Below are 14,052 nucleotides of genomic sequence, written 5' to 3'. Positions count from 1 at the left end.
CACTTATTCTAATTGACCAACACCTATTCTGCCTGAAAACAAAACGCTTACCCTGAATGAACGTTACCTATTCGCAGTGGTTAAACATATTCTGACTGACTAATATATATTCTGACAAATAAATACTTGTTTTAACTGCTAAACGCCTATTCTAAATATTACCAGTTCTGACTGACCATCATTCTCTTCAGGCTCACTGACCCTTATTATCATTGATCAATACTTATTCGCCTGTTCTGACAGATAAACATCTTTTCTATCACTAGTTCCGACTGACCAATACCTCTTGTGTCTCACTAACCCTTATTTTGACCGATCAATACCTATTCTGACTGATCAATACCTATTTTTACTGAAAACACCTAATCGGAATGAAATTTTTTTTTTGTTGTGTGTGTGGAAGTCCGTCTTATATATATCATATAATGTTGTATCCTAACTGATGACGTGGAATCCAGACGCATTCGCTTTGCTCTCTGGTTTTGTTTATAGTTGTCAGTTGATGTACATACACTACATTTCTCAATAGAAATACTGTAAATTTGTGTATAGTGATGAGTGTTAAATTACTTGGTTAGCGAGTGAGTTCTCATGCACCTCGAATACTTACCTTTGACATCTATTCCATCCACCATCCAGTTTTTGGATAATCGCATGGCCGCGTGGAATTGGACAATGGTGTTTCAGAGATACGTTATAGGTGCCTTCACTCGCAAAATATGTTCGATTCTTACTTGGAAAGGGTTTCAGTAAGTAATATGAATAGATTATGATTCTAACAGCAAAGTAATTTCGATAATACGTATGGAATTTATAAAGTGTATATTGGCATATACACATATTTTGCATTTTCCACGAAATCCCATGGTACAGTTGAGTTACCTTATATCAAACAGCAGTTAATCGCTTATTCCCAGCAGTGTGAGTGTTCGGGTTCTTTGAAAAGCTTATTTACAATTTTGCAGCGTGTATGGAGTTGAGAAGAGCGAACACAGTGTTAAAAAAAGAAATACAAAATTTGTATCTCTTTTCTCAGATAAATGATTAGGTAATGAAAAAAGTTGAAAATTATACTAAAAATTCATGGATTTTCTATCAATAAATCTAGCTGCCATAATGTTATATTAAGTCTAAGTTCAGTCTTCGCTGAAGTTGTCGCTGTCGCCTTTTTTGCTGTTGTTTATGTCGCTACTGTTGCTAGGAGTTTGAACTTGTTTTTGGACGATGCTACATGTTAAATTCTCATGAGGGAAGAGATAGAGTCATCTGTAATATTAAATAACGATACACCACATAGTTTCTCAAATCCATGTTAAATCACCATGTATTCACACACTGACGCAATAAAGTATTAAATTCCCGTGCATCCCCATAACGACTCATATTCGGAATATCTGGTTTGTTACTTAAAAGCCTGATTTCAACTATACCCTATGGACATATCATGAGACATTGCACATCTACCTTGCTATGGATGTTTACCTAACATTTAATGTGATACGGTTATAGTTTTGACAAGTACATATTATTGTAAATTTAAATTTTCTGTCCACATTAGCCGGTGCCTTCTTGGAACCTTGGCAAAACATCCTTATCCAAAATACTGTAGTGCTTGCACCAGCTGGAATAAAGTAATTATCATGACAGTCTAAATAATCTAGCTGGCTTTAATGTCAAATGTATTGGGATTCAGTTTGCAAACTGCAGTTGTCGGCTACTTAATGACTCGTCTGACTGTTCTTTACTTTCTAGCAATGTGTGAATCAGTAGGCTTATTAGTGACGTAAACAATTGTCTAGACATAATCTGCACTCCATATTGATAAACATTTTCAACTAGAATGTCTTTCGTAACTCTCTAAGAAACATTTCACAAAAAAGAAGCACTGTTGACGTAACCTCTTGAAGCAAACACTGCATTTTACGATGGTTTGTTTATTGATAGATACATTTTTCACTACCAATGAAATGAGTACTGTTTCGGCACGTTAAAGGTTCTTATTTCACTATAGATTATGGATTATGTGATTTCTTAATGTATCCTCTGTTTTCTAAAATGGAGACTTAAATGAGGACATTTAAATATTTTGTAACTTCATGCAATCATCAATATGTACCGTAAATATTTTCTCTTTTTACAATATCCTAGTCAATGAATTTTCAAACAGATTTATATTTGTTACAATTATTATGTACTAAAAGTTTATTTTGGTGTTATAATAAAAATGAGAGAATGTCAATTATTTTATTGAAGAAACTTGCAACTTTGCTATTTATACAAAACTTTCTACGCTTTGTGCTTGTTTTCGCACGGGATCTGCAAAACAATAGTGTATCAATGTATTTTAGTTGGTTGTATTTATCATATAACACTAGCACGATTACACTGGACCCAAAATGTCCCTTACACTCTGTCTATTCCTTGGGATTCATCAGTTCATCTCTGAAGCTAAAACTGATGATCTGAAGTAATTATATTGAAGTTCTTGCCAACATAGTGACACTAGACTTCTTATCAAGATTTTGAAAACTTTATATTTTTTCAGCGGAGCAAGTGCAATTTGGATAAACTCAGAGAGAGAGAGAGAGAGAAAAAGTGAGAGAGTGTTTTTGTGAGTGAGTGAGAGAGAGAGATTGAGTTTTGTGTTCGTCGTAATCTTCAGTTGCTGTTGTTACGACATTTCTTATTAATTTCTTGTGTTCGACTAACGTTCCTGACTTCTTAAATATTTATATACACAATACCATTTCGTATAAGTGATTGTAGAAATATAACTATGGTATTAAACTAACATAAAAAAGCTAAAGCCAACAAGTTCTGTAATATTTAAAAAGTAATTTGTTTCCATATATCACAAAGCGAGCGTTGGAAAAGAACTTACAACATTGTGTATTAAATCATGGAAAGTCCTAAAGGGTGCATCACAAGTTCAAACGTATGAAATTCCAATTGAAATCCAGTGGTATTTCAAATAAAGGCCTATATTGAATGTGTTTATTTGCCTGTTGTTTAGAACATGCAACATGACAATGGCATGGAATGTGGAAATATCTTTGGATGTATGATAATAATATAATCTAAAATGTCCTTTTCTAAATTCACTTTAATTCCTCGTTATTAATGAACACTTTATAATTCCAGTGAACAATAATTTGAATAAATAAATCCGCCCATATTAAAACCACATAACAATGCGAGTGATTCTACTTCAGGTATTTAGGCAAGAATGACCAATCATAACGAAAACAAGGCTAAATACGCCTATACTTGACCTATTTCGCAATTACCATTTTCGGGAAATACCCTGTCAAAATAATGGGAAATGTCCATTCTGGAAAATTCTAGGTCATAATTAAGACTGCATCTTTAAATAAAATCGATGCAAACATGTTTAATTAATAAAGTTCTTAACATTTAATCCACAATCACAGTTAAATGTTAGCCATATATTATGTTATTTACAAAATAAATGTATCTGGTCAGTTTCATTATTAACATCATTTTGATAAAAGGTAAAATACAAAATACAGAAATGTATAACATAAAATCACTGCAAATATTCAACAAACAATGCAGATTAAATACACATAACACTGTGTTAACCAAAGTAAGGATCCTTTGTTTTAATTGAACAGATACCTGCCCTGTGAATTCACTTCCTTTTCTGTATAGAGAAACATTCTTATATTGTCAAAAAGAAATGACGAAACTGTAGTAAGGATGCATACGAGCTGTTCTAAATGAAACATAATAGATAGAACCTCGTCTATAAATGTGAAATAAATGTTAGAGAGACTGAAATTATGATTCTGTTAACTGATTTAGGAAAAATATCGTTGGGGACAAATAAATATGAAGAATTCAAACAAATATTTTTTTTGGTACTAATTTGAACAAAATTTTGTACTACGTGCATGTTTGTTGCTTTTTGTGTATTTTATATGTGACCGCAATAATCACGTGTTCAAATGTAATGATGTAAAACTAACGGAAATACTCAGCAAAAAACATGTAACGACAAGACATTTGATCCCATGGAGAGCACAAGACATAAAAAGTAACTCTATATGTTATGATTATAGTTTTGATAGTTATACATCCGAAACCATAAATGTGATACAAGGTGGCACAAACGACATACAGCAGATAAAGTAACAAAATGTGCAACATGCAAACGTGAGAAGTTGCGATGGCCTCATTACTTACCGTAAACTTTCCGGAGCACACGCTTAAAACCTCTGTCCCAGAAGGTGCGGGACCTGATGAAGGGGTAGCGCCAGCATGCCAGCAGCACCAGAAGGGAGCAGATGGCCACGCTCAGGAGTCCCGTGATAGCCCAAGCCACAGCCAAAGAACCTGCTGCCGAGATACAAAAGCAGAATTTAATTCAGTTTCATGACACCCATTTCATGCAAGGGTGTTATTTCTGGTGGTTTTGTCAGCATCTCATTTTCTGCCATGTTAGGCGAAAGCGACAGTACTATACTTGATGTCCCTTATAATTTAAATATTATTTGACAGTGAAATAAAAATGCAGCATGCAAGAATATCAAATGAATTTCCATCCACTCCAAACCAAACCAAGTAATCCATTAGAAATGTAATGTGACGATAAAACAATATTGCTGACGTTGCTAAAGCTTATTATGTTATTTTATTTTTTTTTATTGTTTTTTTCATTACAAAGGCGTGTATGAACAAAGTTATGACAGTACTAGATCGGAAATTTTATAAAATGGGTAGCATTTTATGCTAGTTTGAATATAGAAATAATGCTTTCATAGAACTTAAGTGTCCTCTTTATTACGCTTAATTTGAGATAGACGGATAATTTTCTGCTGTATTGTTTCTTGAAGAGAAAGAGTACGTCCTTATTGAACTGTATTTCTCGGCTGCAAAAGAAAAGAAAAAAAAATGACTATACATTGGTGATCGTCCATCCACAAACAGGATATAATGTAAATAGTGTGCCTATCAATAATGGATGATTGTATATTCAGCTTTAAACAAAATATAGGTTCAAATAATAGGTCACAATGGTACTACCGGCACGCCCGATGCAAAGAGAACATTGTACGCAAAAAGAATTTTATTTTTAGTGATGGTATCATATTCTCTTCTCGCTATCTGTGTAGCAAGATGGTGGGGATGGGGTTGTGATCAGCGGAATAGTGCATAACCGCATTTATGAACAAATGTGTAATCCCAAAAGAAAATAATATGTATTTCAAAATAATTTATCGGACATCTATAAGTCAGATATAAATAGTGTCTGCGCCGATACATCGGACTGTGCTTGACTGACAGGATCGGCAACTCGTAGTAATATGTAGAAATTTTTATTATGAATATTAGCAGCTAAAAATAGGTACGATACGTAAGCCAACTAAAGGTTTCATGTATATTGTAGTTAGAATTATCCAGTATACCTATTTGCGTTGGCAACGCACGCCAAATTCTCAACCATGACATAGTGGTTGGTACTTACATTTAAGTTGATGGGTGAGGTTTACGATTCATATCTCCGTACAGTACGAATTAGAAATTATATAAACTGGATGTTATTATTTATTCATACTTAAAAAAATTTATGTTAGTATTACCAAGCATGCTCCTGTAGAATCTTAAGAATATGAATTTCCGTTCTGTCTTGTGAATGTTTGTAATTCTCTCTCTCTCTCTCTCTCTGCTAAAAATAATTATGGTAAAGATGGATTGTAAAGTCTGAATGCTGTTATTGCTCTCGAAAGGCTGAGTGTTTAGAGCACACTTGAAAGAGACCACAGTGTAAATGTATCTTAATTCAAGAGGCAGTTAGTTCCAGGTAGGTGGCAACACGAACACAAAGAAACGTTGCCAGTAGGACTTGGTTTCGAGAGTATGAATAATGGAAATATGAAAAAAATAGAAATACCAGTGTCCGAAGCGGACCGTAAGTATTTAGAATTGGTGTACACGTGGGTGTGGTTAGACTAGACGCAGTCAACGAAATGTAGCATAAGGAATACATTTTGTATTTCATTTTAGAGCGGATGGGTAGACTGTTGAGGGTACAGGGCACTACGGAAGAGTGATCCATTCTTGGAACTCCAATGGTGATCCAAGCAGCTGTACTTTGAACTTTTTCAAGTTTCTGTAGCAGATACTAAGACGAACTAGATGGAAGCGAATTATGGTAGTCACGTCTTAAAAGTACTAAGGAAACCACAATTGTTTTAGTGACATCAACCAAAGAACATTATGCATATCATATCCAAATATATAGCCTTGCATATGTTCATTACATATTAGATGGAGTACTGTCAAACGTGACACCTACGTTTCATAGTGATTATGTGAAATTAATGTTAGTGTTGATGATACTTATTGTTTGAGGTAAATGAGGGGAATGAGAATGTCTTTGCGACCATCAAAATAACTCCAGTGTTATCACTATTTATCTGCAGCTTGTTACATGTCATCCGTGACTTCACATCAGAAATGTACATCTCAATGCCTTGGATGGTAGCATCAAATTCAAATTAGTGACTAGTGTTTTTAGACCTCTATGTCAGCAGCATACGATTAATGAGATACCGGATGTCGATCTATGACACTTTGGAGGGGCTGAGTGTACAAAATGAAGAAAGCGGGTCCAACAACAGAACGCTGCAGAATACCAAAAACATAGATCAGTTAGGATTTAATGTTTTCCATTTACGGACACAATTTGTGTCGCATCTACTATGACTTGGACCATAGTAAGGCTGCCAAATACACACTGGAGACGGTGAGGTAATATTTCATGGTCTATTATACAAAAGCTGCACCCAAGGCATGGAGGGTAAGGACTGTATTCGTTCCACAATTCAAAACAGAGTAAAGGTCCTTAACTAATTTTGAAGGGCGGTTTTGGCATTGTAGTGAGGGCGATATGCAGACTGTAAATTTATATAAGGACTATTTAAATTCAGATGAGATGCAAGTTGGGATAAAACAACGTTATCAAACAATTTTTTCAGAAATGGGAGGTTAGAAACAGGCCGTATTTTTTTTAATCGTTCGTGTAAGGCGTTGGTTTCTTCAGCAGAAGCTTTACAGTGGCAGTTATGCAAAATTATGGGAATTCCTCGGATGAGAGAGTTATGAATAATGTAGGTTAGTACAGGCAATAATAAATCTAAGTACTCTATTAATAATGATGTCAAAATCAGGTCAAGTTGACATGACATAGGGCGCACTTCATCAGAGTTGTAAGCAAAATATCTGTAAAGACAGCATCAAATGCACTTAAATGTCACTTTTGAAAATCTGTGTTGGTGACGATGGGTTGATTGAAATCGTATTGTCAAGCTGATCGCTATGTTTTGTATTTTGTCACGAGAAGAAACCGGTTCGTAACGTCGGCCGGAGAGAAATCGTTGGAAGCAGTATGCATTTATTCCTTGTTGTTATCTTATAATTAATGTCAATGAGCTTATTGTCGGTGGATATTTCAGTGTTCTTAATACTGATAGCTGCATGAACTATGTCTGTGACATCTTCTTAGCGGCTTCATAGATCTGCTTATGAAAAGTTAGACCGGATGTAAGTCAAAGCTTCTCAACTTAGTCGTTCTCTTTTAGCAGAGTAAAGCTGGTTGCTAACACTCTTGTACCATGGACAACACTTCAGAATAAACACTACTGCACTTAGATAATGGGACGACTTTGTCAAGCAATAAACATAATCACTTACCAAGTTGTTATGTTGTAGGAGATAAATATGTTGTTTGCGTCCTGCATTTATCATACGGAGGTTTCTCTTTGTAGCATACAAAGATGAAGGAAATTGGACTGAATCGTCAAGATGGCCTATGAGACAGAGGTGATCTGATTTAAAGATGTGGACACCAATGAAGACCACGGAATATTATTTTCAAAATTATCAAGAATCTAGTCTAAACTGTGGCCACGTTTATTAACGGGTTGGCTAACTGTCTTTTAGATGTTGAAAACGTGAATGGAGTCTAGAGCATTTGATGTGTATGCGTTTTCATGACAGTCAAAGACAATTTTGAAATACCCAAGAATAATCAGGTTTGCCATCTACTGAATATCTATATTCCAGGAAGTTTGAAAACTGCACCAAAAAGAGAAATTGCTTTGACTAGTCACATGGCGGTAGAGGAAGAAAATAGACTGACCTTTGTTTCGTTGTGAGAGTGGCATGGACCTATGCAATAAATGTATAGTCGAAAATGAACGCTTAGTTAAAACATCGGATTAAGGACTAAGATGACAAGATTTCCACGTCTGCTGAAGTTTCGGGCGAAGTCACTACCTGCAGAAGGTACGTGTATGTTGAAGTCATACATGTACCTTTTAACATTATCTTGTTTCACTTACATGCAACTCTGACCTTGATGCATGTATGGCCATAAAACTTGCTTTCACCTTTATGGATTATGTTTGCTTCCATTAAAAGGAAATTGTGGCTGTAAATGTGTACTTTTATTGCGAAACTGGCTGTGCTAAGTAATTAAATCATAAACTGGCGAAGCATCGTAGCCTTTGCATTCTACAGAATTTCCTGTTAGTTCATTCTTCAAATTGTTGATTATAATCGTGAAACCAGAGAACCGTCTTTAGCTTTGACTGATTCCATTAACGGAAAAAACAGCAACAATCCTATTTCGTGCAAGATAACACGCGTCCTCACTTGTTCCGTTTTCATTTATAGTCATGCATTTTCACGTTTATGTTAAATAAAATGAGACATGCGAAAGAGAAAAAGACAACACAAGAGAACATATCAAAACAGTAGCAAGCACAGGGTAATTTACTTTATGTTTGCATGATATATGTAAAATAAATGTTCACACAGCTGTTATGTGTACTGGGCGACTTGATACAAGAAAAATGATCTACGGCGAAGATAGTGTATTCGTATCTCAAGCACAAGTGTGTGTTGTTCAAGGTTCATTCACTACAATGTTTGGATTACAACAACAGCTTTCTCCATATAACGTGTTCGATATCAGTTATATGCCAATTTGAACAACGATCAAAATTACAAATAAATTCAATAAGAGAAATTAGTTAGTCATATTGTTCAAAGGATGAAAGACCCAAAGTCATATTTAGCAAGCAGTAACTCATTGGTACCATGACGTCGTACAATGGCGATTATCGCTTCACTCTAGCAAACCAAAACTTAATACCATCCGCATTGTACACCATTTGCGAGTTCACAAATTATTTGATAAAAAAAAACGCGATCGATAAAATAATTTCGACATGTTTCAAAAAATTATTTGTAAAGAAAAACTTTTTATAAACATGACATGTAGTGTTTACCTGCCTTTTCGGTCGACAAATGATGTTTCTGATTCCTATAATCAATTTTTTCATCGTCACTCTTCGTTTGATCATCTTTACTGATTGCAGCAGGTAAACATTGTTTTAATCACCAATGATGAGAAATCTATATTCTTTTTAACAGTTTTATTAGCAAAATGTAAGGAAAAAAAGTAATAAATAATGTACTTGATATTATTGATAAATATACAAATTTGCAAACGGCTTAATTTAAAGCACAACTCAACAAAACAGGATATATGGAAACCAGCGTTTGATTTTAAAACAGCACAACCTGGTACAGTATAAGATGGAGTTACATTTTAATCAGTCATAGAAATTACAACATTTCAAATAAATCCAAAAAGATTAATTTGGTTTAACATTTTTAAGAAACATTGTAAATTGTTTAACATAAACTTACTTTCTTTAAACGGTCAAATTCATTTCCAAGTTCTCTAAATAGTTACAGCTGGACAAAGTCCCCTTGAAAAGTATGAATAACTTTCGAAGAAAAATTACAATGACTCCATTTTTCAAGCAATAGAAGGGTGCTAACATCAACTGGGAACAGGTATTGCAAATGGAGCATGCAAAGAGATGACCGGTAACTATTAAATTGCAAAAGAGTTCGAAAAATGTAAGATAAACAAATCAAGAAAATGTATGTTTGCAAATACTAGAGCTAATAAAGTGGTCAAAATATTTAGAGTGAAACATTCATTAGCTGACTTTATTTCCCAGCAGTTTATAAAATGAACATAACAATTACTGTTGAGAATTGGATCTTTTCCTTTTTTATCACCTAATCTAGGTTGGTACTATCACTCGAAAATAATAAAAAAAATATGTGTAACTGTTTCCGTAGTATCACTTTATTCGTGTCTTTAGTCCTACTTACTACAGTCGTTACAGAAGAAGCTACGTTTCATACAATAAAGTCACATATGGAAACATACTAAACAATACTGACTCGCCTCGGTCATGAAACTAGCCATGTTTATTGATGCATTTTTTTTTCTTCTTTCTTTTTGTTTCATTATACGATGGCAGTTTATCAGTTTCTACGTGTGTCAGGTATAGATGGATGGAACATTTTACAAAATTCATCTGATTTTTTACCAAATTCCATTTATCATTATTGTCCACTACTTGTGAGAAACATTGAAAATCCTCTTGAAACTACCATATATTATAATTTAGGTTAAAGTGGCTCTACATTACAGTTCTCATTCTCAAAAAATTTAAAACTTGGCAATTAAAAAGCAAGATGCAAAAAGTTACACATAATCTGAAAGATAACTGTACAAAGGCAACTACATTTATGTAGAGCTGAACTTGGACGACAACTTGGAAAATATTCACTGAAATAATAATTTTTGTTCAGAAAGTTTTTAAATAAACGACAACAAAGCAGGACATAAAAAGAAAGAAGACGTATATGAAGAAATAAACAAGCAAAGGTACTTGAGCGAAGGAAATGTATATAAAGTATAATGACAAGAAGCAGAACTTAAAAGCGTCAATGTGAAAACTTAAATCAGAATCAACGTTGGAAATACTCAATGTACTGTCTATGGACTTATTTCGAAGACGGCCAAACTTCAATAAACCCGATTGGGTCAGATATGAGATTTAGATGTGAATGATGTGGTCTAGTGATAATCATTTCGTCCAATTCGATTCTGAACAACACGCACGGAAACTTTCCCTATCGTACACAAACGGTGGTAAAAATGTGATAAAATGTCTTCGAAAAAAAGATATTGAAGAGCGCAACGAAAGTAATGTATCATCCAGGAGACTAACTTCATTTTTTCATGAGATTTTTAATAACATTCCTTTGCATCGTTTCGTTCTTTCTTTTTTTGTCTGCCTTGTTTAATATTATTGACTTCACTGGATGAGTGTACTGTTACAGGTATAAAAGAATATAAGTCAATCTTGTATCAGATTTTGTAAAACACAGCAAGCATTATTTTCAGTCTTCTCAGATTTTTTCTTTGAGTTTTTAAGACTTATGCCCGAATGTTATCGAACCTACATTCATGCAGATAGAGGCATAAGGATCTTAAATAAGACTAATCCAGTGAAACATACAATCCCATTTGCAGTCCATGCTTATCTTCCAGTTGATTATGTAACCAAAGATGTCGCTCAGACTAATCTGCGTAATCAATGATGCTACATTATACATTAAAACATCTGACAATGAGTTCAAACTTTTAATCACACAGGCATTTGTGACGATTTCAAACGTTTTCTGGATTTATTTCTCATTCATCTTTCCAAACTGACTAATCAAACAAGATTTTACCCCTTATCTCTCTGAACATTCCACTTGCAATACTAACATACATCTGCTACTTGTACTATTCAATTTCCGAGGATATAGAGTAATTGCAACTTTTGCCTTCGATGAATTTTTATGTCATGCTGTGCCGTGTACATGTCTTTGATATATAAATATAAAATAATAACCAAGAGATAAGGGTGATTCAGATATAGAAATTTAAGATTTCATTTTGAAGATGCTTTATATAGGTGATGATGAAGAAACACAAGAGCAAATGAAAACTGATAATACTCTATATCAGTCGTGCTCTGTTTTAATGAAACTGTACATGCCATTTTAAAATTACATCCGGTAGTTTGGAAAATTGTTCACCAAGAGTTATTGATTATTCATGGAACATATAAATGTAAGACTTGAAGTAAAAGAAGTACAATATCATTTTGTAACAACTGACTAAGGAATAAAAACCAGATTTATCTATTAAAAAAAAAACAATTCGTGAAATAGATCAAATATCAATGAAAATAACAAGAACTGTATGAGATAAAAGCATTCACATATTTTTAATCGTGTTAGGATAGATAAGGTGAGACTCAAACGAGTGTTACCTACTGAGGAATTTATTGATGATCCTATCGAAGTGACACGGCTTAATGTTGCAGAAAGACAACCACCTGAGCAAACACAAAAAAGGATGTGGACCGTATGAATCGACAGCTTAGAAATGAAACAAGATAACTGGAAACTGGAATAGATTAATTATTTTGCGAAAGAAAAAGTGTACAACATTCACCCGTTGATCAAGAAGATACTAAAAGGAACAATTACGAAAACAAAATAATTGTAAAAATATATTCAAATTTGAACCAGACAAGATAGACTTTGCGGAAAAATGGAATATATTGAAAATATTTATAATGAACAATTGTAATAAGTAAAATCTGTCTCTGATCAATACTGAAACTACTACTGAAGAAAATGGCCTTACAGTACCTGCTATATGCAATGCACTTGGTATAACAATATCAACAGTAGTTGTATGTCTGTTGCCAACATTGTGATTGGTACTGTAATATTTACCCCTGCTGTTTTTCTGAAAGACTTACATACAACAAATCGTTCATACGTAATACTATTATTTCATTTAGAACAGGCAAATATCCAAGCATCTGGAAAAATGAAGGTGTTTAGACATTTTTTAGAAATGTTTCAAATAAAATCTAGCTAAAAGCTTTTGTCTCTGCAGCATCTACGTTCCAAAATGTTATCTCGAATTGTTCGTTCTCAATTTTGCTCCTAATTTACATATAATGATCTTTTCTCTACCATGCAATATAGAAAATATCACGGAATTTAGAATCCATAGAATAAATGAATATATTTTTAACAAATTAATTTATCGAATTGATGGAATTCCAGCCTGGATTTAAGCGAAGTTATAACAATGTTAACCACTCCACTATTTGGCATAAATGAAACCGTTCTGTGAATATGTATTAAACAGTAGGCAATTTGCTATACGTGATTGTAACCTTTCTGACTCAAATATAGCCAATACACTTGTTCCGCTACAATTAATTCCGTGATCCGTTTTGTTTTGTTTGTAAATTAGCTATTTCCCTTATAGAAGCAGAAGCAAACGTGCACGTAGATGAGACTGTATTTATTTTGGTGAAAAAAATATTGACAACATAATTTCAGTTCTCCGTCAAATCTGACGAATCTCATCGACTGGTTGACTGCCAACAAATTAAGTCTCTACATTAGAAAGACAATTTAATAGTAAAATAATGTATACAAAGCAAACACGGCTGCCACTATCATATCTCATAAACTCAATAATAGTGCAATATTGAGACCGGAGAACTGTGACTACTTCGGTATTATTTGTGACAAGAACTTAACTTCGTACAATAATTACGGAAGCCAAATGGCAAATTACATAGGTCTAGTGGGATTCTAAAGTATATTCCAACCCCCTTCATCCCAACACACACGAAGAAAATAATGCATATCACATTCTCATTCTACCAAGTAGCAATTATGGCTTAAATATTTAGCGTAGTCTGATATAGACTTGCATGGAACATTTCAAAAACCTATAAAATCTCACCATGCACATAACATTGACCTGTCATTACTGTTTACAAATGATATCTTCAAACAGTTTGACTAGTAAATAAATTCTAAATAGATTGTCTACAACAGATGCTGCTTAATGTGGAAGGTCGTTCAAGACATGCCTGCCAGACAGTTAACATACCAGCTGACATTAAGGTCTCGTGTGATTTTCTACCGTACTGTATCAGTTTCAAAAATAGATTTGTATATCGGTAGAACACACATCAATTACAATAAGTAGTTTGGTCTATGGCAACGGAAAGAACTACAGTCAATCAATTCCCAACTCTCTCTCTCTCTCTCTCTCTCTCTCTCTCT

The 14,052-nt window shown here is 33.9% G+C and overlaps 1 protein-coding gene across 1 annotated transcript in view; it reads right to left on the bottom strand.

Moving 5' to 3' along the window:
- LOC149805369 (uncharacterized) overlaps positions 1–14,052 on the bottom strand; it is a 272,199-nt gene that overhangs the window by 101,551 nt on the left and 156,596 nt on the right. The window contains exons 2-3 of the mRNA XM_089934156.1: positions 4,207–4,359; positions 3,183–3,203 (exon numbers count right to left, since the gene is read on the bottom strand). Of these exons, the coding sequence (XP_089790282.1) occupies positions 3,183–3,203; positions 4,207–4,359 (174 nt within the window). The remainder of the gene's footprint in view (positions 1–3,182; positions 3,204–4,206; positions 4,360–14,052) is intronic.

This window comes from Sinohyriopsis cumingii, chromosome 2 (genome assembly GCF_028554795.1).
Source record: "Sinohyriopsis cumingii isolate HCF-2022 chromosome 2, ASM2855479v2, whole genome shotgun sequence".
Taxonomy (NCBI): Eukaryota; Metazoa; Mollusca; class Bivalvia; order Unionida; family Unionidae; genus Sinohyriopsis; species Sinohyriopsis cumingii.
The sequence above is the reverse complement of the archived record's forward strand: the minus strand, read 5'-3'. Positions and strand labels throughout refer to the sequence as shown.